Source organism: Ochotona princeps, chromosome 17 (genome assembly GCF_030435755.1).
Source record: "Ochotona princeps isolate mOchPri1 chromosome 17, mOchPri1.hap1, whole genome shotgun sequence".
Classification (NCBI taxonomy): Eukaryota; Metazoa; Chordata; class Mammalia; order Lagomorpha; family Ochotonidae; genus Ochotona; species Ochotona princeps.
The window spans coordinates 18,128,886-18,146,681 of NC_080848.1; the positions used below are offsets into that span (position 1 = coordinate 18,128,886).

Here is a 17,796-nt window from a genome sequence, read left to right on the forward strand (position 1 = left end):
GCTTTCCCACGCCACAAGCAGGGAGCTGGATGGGAAGTGGGGCTGCCGGGATTAGAACCGGCGCCCATATGGGATCCTGGTGCATTCAAGGCGAGGATTTTAGCTGCTAGGCCACAGTGCCAGGCCCCAATTTTATCATTTTTTTTAAATTAAGACAATTTCTTCTCTTTTTTAAGCAACACGTTTCTTTCTTTCTTTTTTTTAAAGGTCCAGTGCAGTAGCCTAGCAGCTAAAGTCCTCACCTTGCACATTCCAGGATCCCATATGGACACCGGTTCTAATCCTGGCAGCTCTGCTTCCCATCCAGTTCACTGCCTGTGACCTGGAAAAACAGTTGAGAACAGCCCAAAGCCTTGGGATCCTGCACCCGCGTGGGAGACCTGGAGGAAACTCCTGGCTCCTGGCTTCAGATTGGCTCCGGCCGTTGGGGAAGATCTTCCTCTCTATATATCTGTCTTTCCAATAATTAATAATAATTAAAATAAAAATGTTTAAAAGATGTATCTATTTCTATTTGAAAAAAAAATTACAGAGAGGAGAGACAGAGAGAGAGATCTTCCATCTACTGGCCATCCAAATAGCCACAAAGTGTGTGCAGGAGCCTAAGGATTTAAGCCATCCTTTGCTGCTTTTTCCAGGCCATAAGCAGGGAGCTGAATGGGAAGTGGAGTAGTGGGATGCTGGTGCTCGCAGGCAGAATACTAAAACACTGAACCACTGCTCCAGCCCCTGTTGCCACATGTTCGTATGTTTGCCATAGCATTTGCAGCATGAGGGCTTTCAAAATCACAATCGTCAAAGTTTTAAGTGTCCTATAGTTACCTCGGAATTCTTTGAAAGGGAGAATCGTGACTTGGTCAGGGTTTCATTCTTTCATCCTAAATGTCCTGGTCTTTGCATGGGATTCCTCCTAAAAAGATACAACCTAGAGGTACAGTTAAGAGTAAAAATACAATTTAAAAAATGTGTTGCTAAACAGTTGATCTATCAGATACAAAGCATTCTTTGCCCTGGATGGCTTCTGGTCGGCTCCTGGAAGGCTTCCCAGGTCGGTATCAGTGGGTGGACGGTGAGGACAACTATTCAAGCAATAGGTAACTGGAAGACATGCAATCCACAGAAAATGCAACGTGGTGGGGTGTCATCGAGTTGTGCCTTACTTCACTTGGTGCTTCGGCTGAGAGCTCAGAAAACACTGAGTGGTTGAGAGAATAGATAGAATTGTTAACTTCTTACTCATTCCACCCCCCAGGAGAAAAAGAGAAAGCTGTCCAGGGGCAACGTGGAGAGAAAAGGCAACCCTGAGCTACAAGGCTTCAATCCTGACCTGAAATTTGGGTAGTTGGGTTCTTGGAGTTCTGAGGGGAGGTGGGGGGTGCATCTTACAACCAGGGTCTTCTTTGGAATATTCTGTCTGCTGTTTTCATTCTGGAACCGCAATGGTGATCTAACAGCCCTGGATATGGCAACTGACAAGTTCTTATGCTGATCTGTGAGAGGTGTGTGTGTGTGCGTGTTTTAACTTAGCACCTACCCTGAACAGGTTTCTACCTAGTGCTGGTGGTAGAGTGGTAAGCAGGAGTAAAAAGGCTGCCTGTGCACCAAGAGAAAACAGACCGTCCAGTGTTGCATCACGCCTAATGTCAGCCATCGCCCTAGGGAGGTGGTGTTTATGCCGATCAGAAGAATAAACAAGAATGAGAGTGAGAGAGAGAGCTGAAGGGCTGCGGAAGCGAGGCCTTCGGGGGTGGGTCTCGGGAGTGAGGGCCAGTGGGGCAGGGCCCGGCCGGGCAGCGCTCGCGGGAGTCTAGATTCTATCTTAAGGATCACTGGAAGCCAGCAGAGGATTTCCAATCAAATTTGAATGTTGACACTGCGGGACGGATGGGAGCAGGCGAAGTAGGGGCAAAGAGACACCTGGGCTGCTTTCAGTGATGGATGAAGTCAACCAGGGTGCTGCCAGAAGAAAGTAACAGAAGGGGCGGGTCCAGCTACAGGTTAAAATCCTGCAGAGCTGGCGACAAGACAACAGCTTCACTTCTCCTGAGAAGCCAGACGCTGGAGGGAAAGCCAAACCAGAGGCCTCTAGCTTTTTCCCGAACCCACCAGGCGTCCATCTGCCCTTAACTCCGTCGCCTCAAAACACGGAAACGACCGCAGGCCAAGGGGCAGGGAGGCGCCCGCAAAACGCCGGGAACTTTGATTCCGAGTGCCTGAACGTCGGCGGACACTAGAGCCAGGAACACAGGGACATCCGGCTACTCCGGAAGTAGAGGTTTCCCACGCTCCTTAAGCTCCTCCCCCGGCGGCGAGCCAGCGGGCTAGCATGGCGGGGCGGGCAGCGGGGTTGCTGCTGCTAGCGGGGGCTGCGGCGCTGGCGAGCGGCTCCCAGGGCGACCGCGAGCCGGTGTACCGCGAGTGCGTGCTCCGATGCGAAGAGCGGAACTGCTCCGGGGGCGCGCTGAGACACTTCCGCCTTCGCCAGCCAATCTACATGAGCCTAGCAGGTAAGCCCCGCCCCGCTTCCAGCCCCGCCCCAACAACGAGCCCCGCCCACTGGCCTTGGGGCCGCCCCCTTTCCCCCAGGTCCTTGCATCCCCCCCAATACTCGGTACAATCTCGGAACCCCGGTTTCCCCGGTTTCCCCACCCGGTCCCTTGTGAATGGAGTCTCAGGATGCTGAGGCCTTTCCCGGAAGCCTTCATTAGCTTTATTAATTTTTCATCAAATGGATCCTTTTAGGTACTTCCTGGGCACAAGGCCTCTGGATCCTAGAGAATCCATTGAACATGGACAGTAAGGGCCCGGGACCCGTCAGCCGGGAGCAGGTGTCAGCTGTCACCATGGCTCCTTGAGGTCGTTTGCCTTCAAGCCTGCGGTGACAGGATACGCAGACCTGTTCAGGTGTCCTGCCCAGAGCCACACAGGCAGTGAGCAGTCAGGTGGGGTTCCTGGTACTTGTTGCTTTGGCCTGCCACCAGCATTCCCTGCGGCGGGAACCAAGAGAGTGAAGGCCCCAGTGGGAGCACATCCAGCAGCTTGCTTTACTCAGAGGAACAGAGTGAGAACAAGTCGTGGCAAATAAACGTGCAGCAGCCATCCAGGGCCTCAGACGTCGTGGGGAGACATTGGCCTTCATTTGCAATGGAGAGGAGTAAGAAGGGCAGCAAGGGCCTGACAAGCAAGAGTAAATCCCGTATTTTGGATTTATTGATTCTTTTGCTGATTTATGGATCCGTCTGTGGGAACCAGGTCTCCTACAGATGCCAAAAGCCCCATTTTGGCTGAAAGGAAAATATTGGACACTTCTCTCCTTGCCTACTGTATGCCCTCAGTCCTAAAAGACATAGAAACAACCCCTTCTGTGTTTCATCCTCTCTTATGAATTCAAGTGGGAAAATGGCATTTTTTTTAACTTTAAAAAAGTTAAGTATTTGTTTTTAGCATTTAGAAGGCAGAGTTAAAGGGAGAGGGAGAAGCAGAGTCTTCCATTTGCTGGTTCACTCCCATAGTGTCTGCAATGGCCAAGGCTGGGCTGGTTCAAAGCCAGAAGTCAGGAGCTTCTTCTGGGTCTTCTACATGGGTGCAGGGGCCCAAGCACTTGTGTCACTGTCTACTGCTTCTGCAGGTATATTAACAGGGAGCTGGGTGGGAAGTGGAACAGCTGGGACTTGAACCAGTGCCCGTGTAGGATGCTGGTGCCACAGGCTGGTCAGAATGCTGCACTACAGCGCTGGCCTGGGAAGTGGCCATTTCACAATGTCTTCTGGTCCCCGCCTCCCTGCAGCCCCTCTCGGTCTGCATTTGAGGTTGGGACACATATGCATGCTGCCTGTGCCTCCCTGTGCTGGGAGCTCCCTGGGCCCTGCTTGTCTGTTTCAGGCTGGACCTGCTGGGACGACTGTAAGTACGAGTGCATGTGGGTCACCGTGGGCCTCTACCTGCAGGAAGGCCACAGAGTACCTCAGTTCCATGGCAAGGTGAGATGGTTGGACAGGGCAGTGGGGCCAGTGGTGTTTTGGTGGCAGAAAGGGACCTCCCTGTTGGACTGCTCTGTCCAAACTCTCCGAGGAGTGCGGTGATGGGGTGTGGGGACTGGGGCAGGTACCTGCTCCTCTCTGAATCTACTCACTGTCATAGAATATGACGGGACCAGTGGATTCTGTTTCCTGATTCAGATGAATGGGGCCTGGGAAGTTGTTGGGGCCTCCTTCAAGAGTGATGCTGGGCCTCTTTGGGTGGTCCAGGTACCCGCCTTTTGCAACTAGGGTGAATTCTCTGACCATCTACAGTATGTTGTGCATGGCCAGGCAGCCAGGAGTACCCCTCAGGGTGCCCATGGGACATGGTTTGCTGCTTCTTTTGGCACCAATATCATCTCATCCTACCCTGGAGTGTTGAGGACGCCCAGGAGTGTTCCTTCCACTTTGTTACTGAGGGAGGTGGAGAGGAGGCCCCAGGCCCTGTCCTGTCTGCAGGGCAGGTAGGTGCCCTTTGACCTTGAGTCATCCCCAGCAACCTGTCTGGCCTTGCAGTGAGTGATACACCTGCTGCCCAGGAATTGGGGCTCTAACCCTCAGCTGGGGACGGGGAGGAGCTCATTGACCTCCAGAGGGGCTGAACCGAGGAGCATAGTACATATATAGCACATACATACATAGCACATCGGGAAGACCTACCTGGGCTGGGCCCAGCGCTGGAGCCTGCACCTCAGGCCCCTCTGTCTGCTTCCTTTCCAGTGGCCCTTCTCCCGGTTCCTGTTCTTCCAAGAGCCTGCCTCTGCTGTGGCTTCCTTCCTCAATGGCCTGGCCAGCCTGGTGATGCTCTGCCGTTACCGCACCTCTGTTCCGGTGTCCTCCCCCATGTACTCCACCTGTGTGGCCTTCGCCTGGGTAGGTGTCCTGGAAGGTGCCTGCTGTGTGCCCTCATCTGGGAGGGTGGAACTGCCAGATGCCCCACAAATAACAAATGGCTTCTCCAGCCCTCCCTCGCCCACCCTTCCACTGGCTGACCCCCACCCAGCACCGCTCGACTTCCCAGGGTTAAAGTTGCAGCCAGAGAGTGGCAAAGGTGCAGCCAGAGAGTGGCCGGGCCGGGAAGACACCAGGAGAGGTGCTGCTGAATTAATCCTGCCTGGCTGGCGGGAGCCTTGGCTCTGGAGAGAGAAAGCAACATTGTTCTTGTCCTGAAAGAAGGAGCCATTATGTAACTCAGGAGGGAAGTATGTACCCACACAAGGCGAACTAGTGGTAGGGAGCATGCTGGGACCCCCCTGGGGGGCATAGACCATTCTCCCTTCCACCCCAGACCTGCAGGGAAGTAACTGTCATGACACTCTGGTGGGAGCAAGGTATATTCCATCTGCGTGCCCAGCAAGGGCTGTGAGCCTCATGGTATGGCTGTGTCCAGGGCCTAGGATTATGTGAGAAGCCCTTGCCACAGTGCAGGTGTGTGGAGCGGCGACCTTGGTGTGGGGCAAGAGTGAGCAACTGCAGCTACATCTGCAGCTCAGAGCCATCCCCAGAGGTGCACCTCACTTTCACCTTCCTGCCTTCGGAGCAGCTGTTTTATCCATACCTGCTGTGTGCCAGGGACTATGCTGGGTGCTGCAGATCAACAAAGATATAAAAACAAACCTGCAGCCTGTGCCGCTAATCACGCAGTCACACAATCAAATGTAGAAGTGCAACTGTCAAAAGAAGGAGCTTCAGGGGTGATGTGGCATGAGGAATGAAACCAGCCTGAGCGTATCAGAGGGCTTCCCTGAGGAAGGCACCTCAGATGGAAAAGTGAACCTGAGCTCAGGAAAGCTGAACAGCCTGGTTCCCAGGGTGGGCTTCTGACCAGTACACAGGATGTGCCCAGGCTGGAGGGGACCTGGAAGAAGGCAGGGAGGCTGTGGAAAGCCCAGCTGGGGAGTGGGAAGGGAGGGCTGGTGGGCAGCACCCGGGGCAGCTGCTGCTTTAGACTGCAACTCTCCCAGTGTCAGGAGGCGCCGAGGGGCTGTGATGTGGCCTGGGGAGCAAAGTGGTTCTGTGAACAGAGGGGCTCACCAGGCAGGACTGCCAGCAGGGAGGAGAATGGCTGCAGGAGCCTAGTGGTTCAGGAGTCAGCGCAGGCCTCCTAGCTAAACGCACAGGTGGCAAGGGTCTCAGGTCCCAGAGACAGGCACGTGGAAGTAACATTGGAACTCTTAACTAATGCTGTTGAACATACTGAACTTCTTACTGTATACCAGGCACCCTCCTAAGCATTGTGTAAATATTAACTTTGTTCATCCCATGCACTTATGGAGCAGATGTCATTATCCCCAGGGTAGAGAGGGCGTAACTAAGGTTGTTGTCCAAGGTCACAGAGTAGCACCTGCACCTGGAGCCCACAATCCTCCCATCCACGGGCTCTGTACAGGGATTTAGATGAGGACTGAGCCATCCAGGCTGAGCCCTGCGCATCTGCCTCTGAGTTGGAGTGTGCATGGAGAGGAGGCCATGTGGGGAACCCATGCAGGCCTGGGGTGGAGAACACAGGGGCCAGACGGAGGAGATAGCAGGGCAGACAGGGGTTTGTGCAGAGGCATCAGCAGGAAATGAGGTAATAGTGTGCTTGGGGGAGCCCAGGACAAGGCTGAACAGACGGAAACTGAAGGAGACTTTTGCACCTGGTAGTCCTGAGGTCTGTGGTCACTGGGCAGTGTAGTGTGCAGAGGGGCTGGGCCAAGTCCAAGGCTGGGCCATGTGTGCAGGAAGGGGTTGTCAGGCCTCTGGCAGTAGTGGTGACCCTACTAAATGCTTCCTTGCTTGTAGCTGCCATGAGACCTGCACTGCAGTGTGCTGGGTTACCTAATTTCCTCACTCAACCTCACACTTCCACCATGAGCTCCGAGCGAGGCTCAGACAGAGGAAGGCCCCTCCAAAGTGAATCCCTAACAGACCAGCAAGGGATGGAGACAGGACTGGCCCCCAGGAACTGGCTCTGGGCCTCGAGCCCTTAGCCAGCTCTGTCCCCTGGTGCACATTTCACAAGCAGATATTAGAGGGAGTTTAGCACTTGTGGACAGGTGTCGAGCCTGTTAGTCTAGGAGGCTGAAGGCAGGCAGAGGCAGGCAAGGGGGCTCATGGGGACCCCTGGGAATGGTGAGGCAGTGAGACCACCTCCCTTAGGTGGGGGAGTCTACCAGGCAAGCCTAGGGAGCAGGAGACTGGGACTTACAGGCGAAGACGGAAGTGGAGGCAGGGGCTGGGACTCAGGCATCCCAGGTGAGGGGTACACCAGCAGTCACGTGTGTAGCTGGGGCAGGCAACCTTGGAAAGGAAGGTCAGCCTGGCCTTGGGTGGCAGGTGCAAAAGGTACAGGGAGGCAGAACAGAGAGGGCTGAGTGCCAGACTAGGGGGCCAGGCGGGGCTGGCACCAACACCCACTGTCACAGGCAGGGATGAGATAGAGCCACCACTTCTGTGTCAGCCTGTTACAGAGAGAGGAATCCAGGATCTGGACCAAGGAGGCAGGAAGGGCCGGGAGTTGGAGGAACTGACACCTGTCCGCCTTCCTGTGGGCTTCTTCCAGGGAGCTGCTTGTCTGGGCACATAGCCTGCACTACTAACCCCCGCCCCTTCCCCTGTCCCTGTGAGAGAGCCTGGCCCAGCCCTGCCCAGACCCAGAACACAGTTCAGGACCATAGGCTTTGCCTCTGCAACATGGCCAGAGACCAGTGGCCAGCAGCCAGCAGTCACGTCAGAACTTGGTTGTGACGTCCGCAACTGGGCCTCGTTCCCAAGGGCTCACCCCTGCAGGTTAATGAGGAACCACAGGGAGTGCCTGGGTGCAGGGCTCTGGGACTCAGGACAGAGCCTCGGAGTCCACATTCCCTTGATGAAGTGGCTTGAGCAGAGGGTCCCAGGTTATACCTGCGGGAGGTCGGGGTCTTGGCTGCAGGGAGGGAGTAGAGGTGGACTGGCTGTGGGGCTGTGGGGATACAGGCTTCTGCTGGGCTCTGGAGAGGGAGGCCCCACCTGCTCTAGCTGAACTCCTGACAGATGAGCATCTCAGGCTTTCTCTCTGGGAAACAAGGGCACCCTGCCCCCCTACACCCTAAGCAGAGCTAATGAAACTTGGGTACCTAGAGACAAGTCTTACCTTCTGTTGAGGCCTGGGCTCAGGCAAGGCCACCGGCCATGGGACTGGGGAGCCCCCTCTGACTTCCTGGAGCTGGGACCCTACTCTGTGTGCCAAAGTTCACAGGTCAAGGGGTCCCCAGTGGAGGAGGGAGAGGAGGTACTGTGGGACAGTTTGTTCAGGGGAAGGATTTTTCTTGCCTACTTCTGTGGAGAAAACTTCAAGCAGAGCTATGGGTGGTTAGATTTTAGGAAGGACTTACTGATGGGCAGACAAGAGCAAGTGGAGTGGGCAATTGCAGGCAGTCAGGGAGCACCTTCTGATGGTGGGAGAAGCCACCTTCTCTCAGGAGTGAGCCAGGTCAAGGTGGCCCTGCCCGAGGCAGGGATGGAGACACTGTGGCCCCTGGCAGGGGTAGGGTGGGGGGCAGCAGGCATCATATTTAACATTCTGCCTCCCCCGTTTCTGAGACACCAGGCTATTTAAAGACCCACTTGTCCCCACTGCCATGGTGTCAATGACAGCCCCGAGCACTGGGGCTTAGCACTGGGGTCGAATTCCTGACAGATCTGGCGCTCTTGGCATCCAACCAGTTTCACGGCTGTGATATTTTTGTCTCAATTTTCCTATTTTCCAGGAGGCTGAAACAGCCTCCCGCTCCTCCCGGCACCCCTCCCTGTCCTCAGCAGTCCCACCCTCTTGGGCACTGTGCCCCTGGCCACCCCCTTCTCTCTGTGTTTACACCAAATCCTTGGTGCCTGCCAGACCAGCCCAGTGCCCCAGCCAGTCACCCTGCTGTAGTCTGGGAGCTGTTCCACACTGGCATCTTGAGGCATTCACATCTGCCCGTCTCCTGTGCCTGGGCTCTTGCTGCAAGAACAGTAGCTCAGGAACCAGACAGGGGCTCTGCCCAGAGCTAAAGCATCCGCATTCTGGAATCCAGAGACTCTGGGTCCTGTGGTTTGACCTTGAACTTTGTGACCCTTGCAGAAAGGAAAGCTCAGGGAGAGGTGAAAGGAAGTTGGGGGTTCAGCTTGCTGGGCACGATGCCAGAGATTGATATATATGGCTACCTGCCATGTACTTGGCAGTGAGAATGGTTGCCCCACACATGGAGCTGCCCCGTCTCTGGGGGTGGGGGGCACCATCCCTGCTCTGCCTTGTTTGTTCAAGGTCACATAGCCAAGGCAGGACTTGAACTCAGGTCTGTCTGGTTGTGGAGACAACGGGCTTTGTGGCCCAGCCTTGTCCCTTGGCCAACAGGGAGGGTGGGACGCAGGCTGGCTCTGTGGTTCCAGCTGGTGGAGAACCATAGGGACTCCATGCTGGTCTGTCCCCATGGTGGGCTGCGATGGCGCCTGGTCACGGCTGTAGTCCCAGGGCCTGTGTTCTACACTGCATCTGTATTACCTGTTAGAGCCTGACCACCACTGCAATTGTTCCCATTTTACAGATGGCTAAACTGAGGCATAGCAAAGCTAAATAACCATGCTTAAGGACCCACAGGAAGTACTGAGCTGGGATGTGAGCCCCAGCAGTCTGACCATAAGGCCTGCCTCCCAAGTCTGAGGCAGGGGTCTGAGGAGGAGCCCCTCATAGAGGGACACAGCCTGAGGGAGCAGGCACATATCAGGGGTGCAGAGTCCAGGCTCCAGGTGGGTCTCTGTCTCATGATGCCACGTCACTGGTTTCCTTGTTGCAACTGCCACTTAGCTCTGTCCTCTTGTCACCTCCTCCTTCCTGCTGTGGGTGACAAGAAGGACTGGCCAGCCGCCCATCCATGCTGCCTTCCTCTCCCCCCTCCCACACAGGCTCCAGGGCCACTCTCCTCCCTGGGGAAGGAGGCTCCTGTGCCATTGTCAGCGCCCCGCCTCAGCCTGGAGCCTGCTCCCGCCCCCTGCCAAGCCCGAGCCTCTCAGACTTTGAGGCAGCTATGTCCAGGGATTCCCCGGTGAAGCCCTCCTTCCAGCCTTCAGATGGTGCCTGTGTGACTGTCCCTGGGGAAGGGGTAGTGGCAGGGAGAAAGGACGGGATAGCTGTCCCCAAAGGAGGAGGGCACCTGACTTCAGATAAGCCCTAAAGGGTCACTGGTGTTGGGTGCTGGCCTGTTCCAGGCAAGCTTGGCTGAGAAGGGCAAGGCCTTAGCTCAGGTCAAGAGGAGCAACCACAGCAGGGCTCGGCCTGGGCCGGACAGGCCCCACCAAGCAGCCTTAAGCCTTCCAGGGCCTGGCAGCATGAAAATGCCCGTTGGGCTTTGTACCCAGGCCCTGCCTGCTGCCACCCCTTGCTTTACTCAATTCCCCAGGCCTGCCCTCTGACCCCCTACTGCAAACCCTGACCCAAGTTGCACCTGGCACTGCCCTCTTCCCTGCCTGGTATTGTCCCTGCCCAGCTGGGTCTAAATGAGCAACAGCTCCTGGCTTTCGTATCCCGCAACAGACCTGCCTACTCTGCATGTCCCTGCCTGTGCCCAGGGACCTCAAGGTCTGGCTCTGCCCAGGTCTCTTGGTCTTCATAAGTTCTGCAGTCTTTCCTCCCATACCACCTTTGTCTCAGTAGTCCCCTCCTCCCTAAAAAAGTGCCAGCACCAACGCCCACAAAGGCCTGGGGCTCGTTGGCAAGGTGTTTTGGCATCCCTCCATGTAGTTCCTTCCTGGGGAGAAGACTGTAGATGCTGCCCTGGACCCTTGCCCACCACAGCCCCCTCCAGGGGCTCGGAGCAGCAGCCACTGGCCTGGCGGGTTGGGCAGGCCCAGCCAGGAGGGAACTGGGATAGATTGACAGACTCCTCCATAGGGCCTTGGCCCAATGGGATCTGCTTGCTTGCTGGGGACACACCCCAAGCTGGCCCAAGCCCCTCAACCGCACCCACTGCCTTCCCACCCACCCCCAGAAGCTGAGGTCACCAGCTCCCCTGGGCTGGGCGGGACTGTCATCACCTGGTGGTTGGGGAAGGAGGTGCGGCCCCTGAGGGCTGTTGTCTTAGCCATTGAGTAACCAGGGAACCTGGATCTGCCAGAACTGGTTCCCAGGCTTGGCCAGAATCTGTGGAGCAGTCTCCCCCACTCCCCTCTTTGCGGGATGAGGCAGTTTGGGGTGGCAGGAAATCGGTGGGGTCAGGGGAGCCATCCTCATCCCCATAGAGACCCCCTTCCCTATCAGGAGGTGATGTGAGCCCCTGGAGGGTTGGAGGGAGGCTGAGGGGGTCTGCCCTATTGCTGGCCAGCCCTCTCACGAACCCCTGCCCCTCAGGTGTCCCTCAATGCTTGGTTCTGGTCCACAGTGTTCCACACCAGGGATACCGACCTTACTGAGGTGAGTCCCTCACCGGCTGCCCCCTCCCAGCTGGGACCTGTCCCCCAGGAGCTCAGGAGCCATGGGCAAAGCAGGCCTGGGCCCTGTGCCTTGTAAGGCAGCATCCAGAACTCCGCCTGGTGAGCCTGCTGAGTTTTCCTTAGGCTGCCCCCCTCCTCCAGCCCAGTCCCACTGGCTCATTAGGGGTGCAACACGAGTCACTAGCTATTCGAGTTCCTGTCCCCCACATGCCACCAAAGCCTGGCTGCCTGGTGTATTTGTAAAAGTCCTGCTACGTGAACACAGGGCCAGTCTGTTCCATTCACCGGCGAAGCTAAAATAGGCAGAAGGGGCAGGAGACATGGTGCCCATTACCCACTGACTGCAGGCCCAGGACTCCCACCCTGCCCACGCTGGGTCCTCTCCGGGCTCTACCCCCCAGGAGGCCTTGTCCATCTGCTGCACTCACACGGACCCCTCCTGGCTCTCCCTCTCCTCAGAAAATGGACTACTTCTGCGCCTCCACTGTCATCCTGCACTCCATCTACCTGTGCTGTGTCAGGTGCGCCCACTCAGGGATGGGAGGGGCTCAGCCGGTCTCCTGCCACCCAAGGGCCTCCCCAACACACACACACACACACACACACACACACACACACACACACACACACACACACACACACACACACACACACACACACACACACACACACACACACACACACACACACACACACACACACACACACACCCCCTGTGAGTTGTCCTGGATGGAGACCCTGGCGGGGGAGGGCCCAAGTCCCTGGTTGCTAACACGGAGCTATAGCACTTGGCCCCAGGCCCCCAGGGTGACAGGAGGCTGCGCAGCTGACCTGTTTGGGTAGCAGAGCAGCTTCTGAGAACACTGCCCCAACCCCACGGCACCATCTGAGTAACCTTGGTGGTGGGCAGGACTGTGGGCTTGCAGCACCCAGCTGTAGCTGCTGCTTTTCGAGTCCTGTTGCTACTGCTGCTGACCGCACACGTCTCCTACCTGAGCCTCATCCACTTTGATTATGGCTACAACCTAGCGGCCAACGTGGCTATTGGTAAGGCAGGACAGAGGTGCTGCCTGGGGTGGGCGCCCTTCCCAGAGATCCCGTGGGGGTGGAGGCAGGGGGAGGAAGGTCCTGAAGTGCCTTGAGTATGACCTGGGGTCATGGAGCATGGGCTGAGGTGGCCCTGGGTGCAGGGAGGGTAATGGGGGGCCCAGAGAGTGAACCTCCTCCTATCCCCCCTCACTCAGGCCTGGTGAACTTGGTGTGGTGGTTGGCCTGGTGCCTGCGGAACCAGCGGCAGCTACCTCATGTGCGCAAGTGTGTGGGGGTGGTCTTGTTGCTCCAGGGGCTGTCCCTGCTGGAGCTGCTCGACTTCCCACCCCTCTTCTGGGTCTTGGATGCCCATGCCATCTGGCACATCAGCACCATACCCGTCCACATCCTCTTTTTCAGGTGAGTGACCAGTGCCCACCTTCATCATGCCATTCCTTCCCCCTCCCTTTGGTGAGGGAGGTGGGGGTAGACTGGGTCTCCCACCTTGGTGGAAGGTCCCATCTGTCTCCAAGGAAGCAGAGAACCTTAGGGAGGTCCCCCTTTGCCCCAACAGCTTTCTGAAAGACGACAGCTTGTACCTGCTGCAGGAATCCGAGGCCAAGTTCAAGCTGGACTGAAGCCGCAGGGAGCCAGTCTACCCTGTGGGTGGCCCTGCACCCTCCCTGCTGACCTCCTCCCCTCAACCCCCAAAATTTTGACCTTTTCCTTTTAGCATCTTGAACTTGGACACGAGGGTGGTGGGCTCAGAATCATGTAGTTGCGCATTCCCTGCAGGCCTCTAGGGTCTGATGCCAGAGATGGTGCTGCCCATTTGGTTCCTGGAGCTGGGCAGCAGAGAGAATGGGACTAAGGGCTTTCCTGACTCCACTGGGAGACAGACCACCAGTGGGTCCTGCCCCCAGACGCCCTCAAGGGCTGGGTCCCAGAACCCTCTACAGACCTGGGAAACCAGTGGCCCCAGCCTTAGAAGGTGCAGTTAGGGTGGGCCCCTTCTATTGCCCAGCTCTTCTCTAGGGCACCACTAGGTGGCACCAGATACTTGCTCTTTGGCTTGGGAACTCAAGTTCCCGAGGGACCTAGGGACCTTGGAGGAACTGAGCTGCGGGAACTAGGATGGGAGTGGGTTTCGTCCTGTGGCCCCAGCCAGAGCCCCAGGAAGCCTCACCATACTCCTCCTCAGGACCTGGGAGAGCCCAGGACGAGAGTCCTGCACTGCCCTTTCTGGTGGGGAGGCCTCCTTAATGCAGAGGAATATGGGCCAGGCCAAGCTCAAGGGGGACTGGGCTGGGGACTGAGGCCTAGATGTGTAGTGTGTGGAGTGTGTGTGTTCAGGGGCAGGTGGGTTAGAAAGATGTGTCTGGAATGTACTACATTGGGGGTGGGGGCAGGGAGTGATGGACCGGGATAGGAGGAATCAAGGACCTATTGCAATCACTAAGCACCAGTTTTGCCTGAGGCCAGCCAGGCAGGCAGAACATCCCAGTGGTGAGGCTAGGGCTGGGGTCCAGGCTGTGTGTGTGTGTGTGTGTGTGTGTACCTTCACCACCCCCTCCCAACTTCACAGGGTGCAGAAAAACTGGGGCACCAGTTTGTCTCATCCCAGTGCCCTGTGCCAGGCCCCACCATACCTTGCTCTCTGGGAAAGGACTAAGGCAGCCTGAGGGAGAAGGGGAGAAAGCCTGTGGCTGGGTGAGCCCAGGACGTCTGTGAGGCAGGCGGGGTACACTGTGTCCTGGCAAAGGTGACCCCTTGGTGGTTGCCAGCGGCAGCTCTGGCACATTCCTGCCCTCCTCCTTGCCCCTCGCAAGAATGGAATGTGGAGCTCCGGAAACTTTCCTGAAGGCCATGTCTGTGCCTAACACAGGGAGATGGGGTTTTGCTCTGTCCCTGCCCCCATGCCCCGTCTCTCCCTGTGGCAATGGGAGGGCCTATGCCAGGACTCCAACTTCAAGGACTCAGGCAACCTTTGCTGGGTTCTTTTGATACTGGACACTATTTTAAGGTAGGAAGGTGGCCAGGGACGTCCTTAATAAACCAGTTCTCCATCTTACCCACTCTGTTCAGCTTATTTGTGTGAGTGCAGTAGGCTGGACGGAGGAGGAGATGGGGGACCCAGAGCTGGCTGGAGGTGGGGTCTCTGTAGGGATGGGAAAGGCAGGGCCGGGGTGGAGCTGGGCAGAGATCAGGTCCAGCTAGGGGGTGCTGGGGAGGGAGCTTGCAGCACTTGGTGTCTGCCCCCTGCCCTGGGCCCGGTGCAAATCCACCTTAGTTTCCTAACCCTCCCCCGACTTGGAGTCCAAGTCAGGCCCTGTTCAGCAGGTGCTGCGGGAACTCCACCTTGACCTTGGCCTGCCTTAGTCTGGAGAGAATGAGTGGCACTGTGTCCTTCACTGAAGCTTCTGCAGGGACAGCAGGGCCTGAGCAGGGCCCTTGTTACTTCCCAGAGGAGTCCCAGACCACACCACACTCTGCAGCAGGCACGTCTATCTTTATTGGTTACACTTCAGCTAACAGCAGGTCTGGATGGATGAAAGCCACGGAGCACACGGGATGTTCATACATCCTCTGCCATCTTCTTCTGGGCCCAGACGAAGAAGACCCCATTGACATCATCGACACCGGTACGGAGGTGGGCAGGCATGGTGTAGGTGCGGAAGTCCCGGACCTCATAGCCACTCTCCTCCAGGGCCTTCTTCACCTCCTTCTCACTCACTGGCACCACCACCAGCCTGGCCTCCCCAGCCAGGTACCACGACTCCTCCAGGGCCCCGATGAGAAGCAGGTGTCCCCCAGGCCTCAGCAGGGTGGTGATATGGCCCAGGGCCCGCTGGAAGCTGGCAAGGTCTGGGCTCACGGCCTCCAAGCAGAAGGCAGAGACCAGAGCGTCAGCAGGCAGGGGCACTGGACTCCCAGCACCCAGAGGCCGGGGCTGGTGCACATCAATGGGCAGAATGCGCTTCACCCTGGCCCGCAGCTGGCGCTCCTTCTCCTGCCAGGACTCTCTGTGAGGGGCATAACATGAGGTGGCTCAGGGAACACCCTTCCCTCTTGGCCCCCCGTTCCCAGTGCCAGCCCAGATCTCCCCTTCAGCCATTTACCCCTTGCCCTCGATGAGGCAGACGTGCTGGCTATACCCACTCCAACTGAAGGCCCCTGGCTCCTCCCGCAGCCACAGCTCCAGCTCCTGGCGGTTCACCTCCAGGAAGTCGGTCATGGTGATGTCTTCAAAGTGGGCACAGGCGCTGAGCAACTGGTAGACGGTGGGGCCTGACCCAATGTCGATGAGGGTGCGCCCAGACACTTCACCTGGGTGGGGCAGAGGGTAGTGTCCAAGTGCCTCACTGGACCCCCAATTCCCAGCTTCTTCCCCTCCTCACTCTGGCCTCTCCAACTCTGTCTCCTTGGCCCCATTTGTCTCTGCTCCTCGCCCCTTGGCTCTCCCGATGACTTCTGACTCCCCGTGCCTCAATTTCCCCACACTTACCTGTGGCGAACGTCTGTGCCAAGCAGCGCAGCTTCCAAGGCCCAACGCCTTCGGGGCTGCTCAGGTCCCCACGGGGTGGCATGTAGTTGTTGCGGAGATAGGCGCGGGGCTCGAAACGCTGGTAGGCCAAGGCGACCGCCACCCGGCCCGGGTCTGAGTCAGGGGCTAGGATCTCAGTGTAGCTGGTGTCTGCCTGGCTCATGCTGTTGCCGTAGCCGTCTCTGTGTGTCCCTCTCGCCCAGTGGCCCCTTTATCTGCGCCAGACCACCCTCCACATCCCTCCACGGCGGGGGTGGCGGCTGAGCCATGAGACGCCCCAGGCCACCTGTGTGTGTTTCCCTACCTCATCCATCTCCTTTAGTGTTCTGCCCACAGACACCGGGTGCGGGGGTGGTGCCACAGGAACATCATCTCCTGCCCACTCTGCCCCAAGGCCTACTCCTCCCTTTGGTCTCACCTGCCCTGATCCAAGTCCTGAACCCATGCCCCCCACCTCCTGAGTACCCGGGCCGCTACCTTCCTCCTGTTTCACTTCTCCAGCTGCCTCCTGCTCCTACCACTGCCTGCCTGGTGCCAGCCTCCCATCCTTCTTTCCAAGGTTCAAGTTAACCCCCTTCCCTGGCCCCACCTTCCAGGCCCTGTCTCCAGGCCCTAGGACCCCCACCAGGCACCTCCAGCTTCATGTCACCCCCAAGCCCATCCTCTATCCTTTCCCCAGGCCTCATCCCTGGCCTCTGGCCTCTGGCCATCTGTGCCTCCTGTCTGACTCCTACTTCTGCAAAGGACAGTCCATTCTGGCCGCTGCAGAGGCCCCTGGGGCAGGCTGGGTTGGCCGCGTGGGATGGCGGCAGCGATAGGGGAGGTAACGAGTCTAATGTACTTAGGGTCGGGCCTGCGGGCTCCCAGCTGCCATGGAGGGAGAGTTCTGAATGTTCCTTCCACTGCCATGGGCAGTGGGGCCCAGGCTGCAGGGCACCAGGCTGTTCCCGGGCCTCCAGGGTGCCCACAGCTTTGGGTCTGGGTCTCGGATACTCTCCTGGCCACACTTCAGTGCCTTCTGCATGCCCTGCATGGAATGACAGCCAGGAGCTCCCTTCCCATTCCCCCAAAATGGGGGAGGGAGCATTTTGCCATCATCCTGAAGTGGGATCCTTTTTAGTCAGTCCTCGCCCTTTTGTCTCTCCCCAGGCCACCAGCCTCAGCTAAGATCGGCCCTGGCCCCCTTGACCTAGGACTCCTCTGTGCACTGCCCGCCCCCCGCTCCATCCTGTGTCCCAACGGAAGTAGCTCCCTATTGGGCAGGTCAGCCAGGGTGGAACATGAGTCACTGTGACAGCTGCAGGGGTAACAGACAGGAACCTGAGCCCCTCCTGCCCCCTTGCCATCCACTCTGGGCACCCAAGGCCAGGGAGGATGGTGCGTCTGACCCCCAGCCAAGGAATAATGCTGTCTGGATTCAGAACCGAGGCAGGTTAGCCTTGGGGTCACTGGCCCCATGAACACCCCGAGGCACAGCCAAGGACAGTGCTGGAGCCAGCCTCCTCCATATTCTCCATGAGACACCATCTAAAGCAGAGCAGGATGCCAGCTGGCCTGCTGGGCACTGCCTAGTGCCAGGGGGCTGGCAGTGGAGTCTGGGTACAGGCAGAGAACTGGACAGACAGCCGCCCTGTTTATAGCCCTGTCCGTGCTCCCCAGGCATGGGTGTACCCACTGGCTCTGCCATATTTAGCTCAGACACAGGACCCGTTCCCAGAAACGGGCACAGGGGCACACAGGCGGGCTGGCCCCCACAACCACAAGGAAAGAGACGAG

At 57.7% G+C, this 17,796-nt stretch overlaps 2 protein-coding genes across 3 annotated transcripts; one reads left to right on the plus strand and one right to left on the minus strand.

Annotated features, from left to right (window-relative positions):
* The first annotated feature begins 2,194 nt into the window (after positions 1 to 2,194).
* PGAP3 (post-GPI attachment to proteins phospholipase 3) lies at positions 2,195 to 14,433 on the plus strand. Of its 2 annotated transcripts, XM_058676176.1 has the most exons (9): positions 2,825 to 2,942; positions 3,513 to 3,628; positions 3,883 to 3,980; positions 4,740 to 4,892; positions 11,365 to 11,427; positions 11,907 to 11,968; positions 12,358 to 12,494; positions 12,692 to 12,896; positions 13,051 to 14,433. In XM_058676176.1, the coding sequence occupies exons 2-9, from the start codon at positions 3,580 to 3,582 to the stop codon at positions 13,112 to 13,114; spliced, it is 831 nt and encodes a 276-aa protein (XP_058532159.1). In that variant the 5' UTR covers positions 2,825 to 2,942; positions 3,513 to 3,579; the 3' UTR covers positions 13,115 to 14,433. The 2 variants fall into 2 exon arrangements, with proteins under 2 accessions (XP_004591202.2, XP_058532159.1); XM_004591145.4 differs by lacking the exons at positions 2,825 to 2,942; positions 3,513 to 3,628 and adding an exon at positions 2,195 to 2,507 and having other exon boundaries at positions 13,051 to 14,432.
* A 551-nt stretch (positions 14,434 to 14,984) lies between these two features.
* Positions 14,985 to 16,571, minus strand: PNMT (phenylethanolamine N-methyltransferase). The gene is made up of 3 exons (XM_004591237.2): positions 15,982 to 16,571; positions 15,596 to 15,803; positions 14,985 to 15,499 (listed from the first exon to the last, which is right to left on the minus strand). The coding sequence occupies exons 1-3, from the start codon at positions 16,181 to 16,183 to the stop codon at positions 15,052 to 15,054; spliced, it is 858 nt and encodes a 285-aa protein (XP_004591294.2). The 5' UTR covers positions 16,184 to 16,571; the 3' UTR covers positions 14,985 to 15,051.
* Between the last annotated feature and the right edge of the window lie 1,225 nt (positions 16,572 to 17,796).

What these genes read in the sequence shown, in the direction of transcription:
- PGAP3 (XM_004591145.4), top strand. Translation starts at nt 2,327, where the DNA reads ATGGCGGGGCGGGCAGCGGGGTTGCTGCTGCTAGCGGGGGCTGCGGCG. An exon ending in CCTGTGTGGCCTTCGCCTGG is followed by an intron (nt 4,893 to 11,364) that starts GTAGGTGTCCTG and finishes CCTGCCCCTCAG; the next exon opens with GTGTCCCTCAATGCTTGGTT. An exon ending in ATCTACCTGTGCTGTGTCAG is followed by an intron (nt 11,969 to 12,357) that starts GTGCGCCCACTC and finishes GGTGGTGGGCAG; the next exon opens with GACTGTGGGCTTGCAGCACC.
- PNMT (XM_004591237.2), bottom strand. Translation starts at nt 16,183, where the DNA reads ATGAGCCAGGCAGACACCAGCTACACTGAGATCCTAGCCCCTGACTCA. An exon ending in GGCACAGACGTTCGCCACAG is followed by an intron (nt 15,804 to 15,981) that starts GTAAGTGTGGGG and finishes TGCCCCACCCAG; the next exon opens with GTGAAGTGTCTGGGCGCACC. An exon ending in TGCCTCATCGAGGGCAAGGG is followed by an intron (nt 15,500 to 15,595) that starts GTAAATGGCTGA and finishes TGCCCCTCACAG; the next exon opens with AGAGTCCTGGCAGGAGAAGG.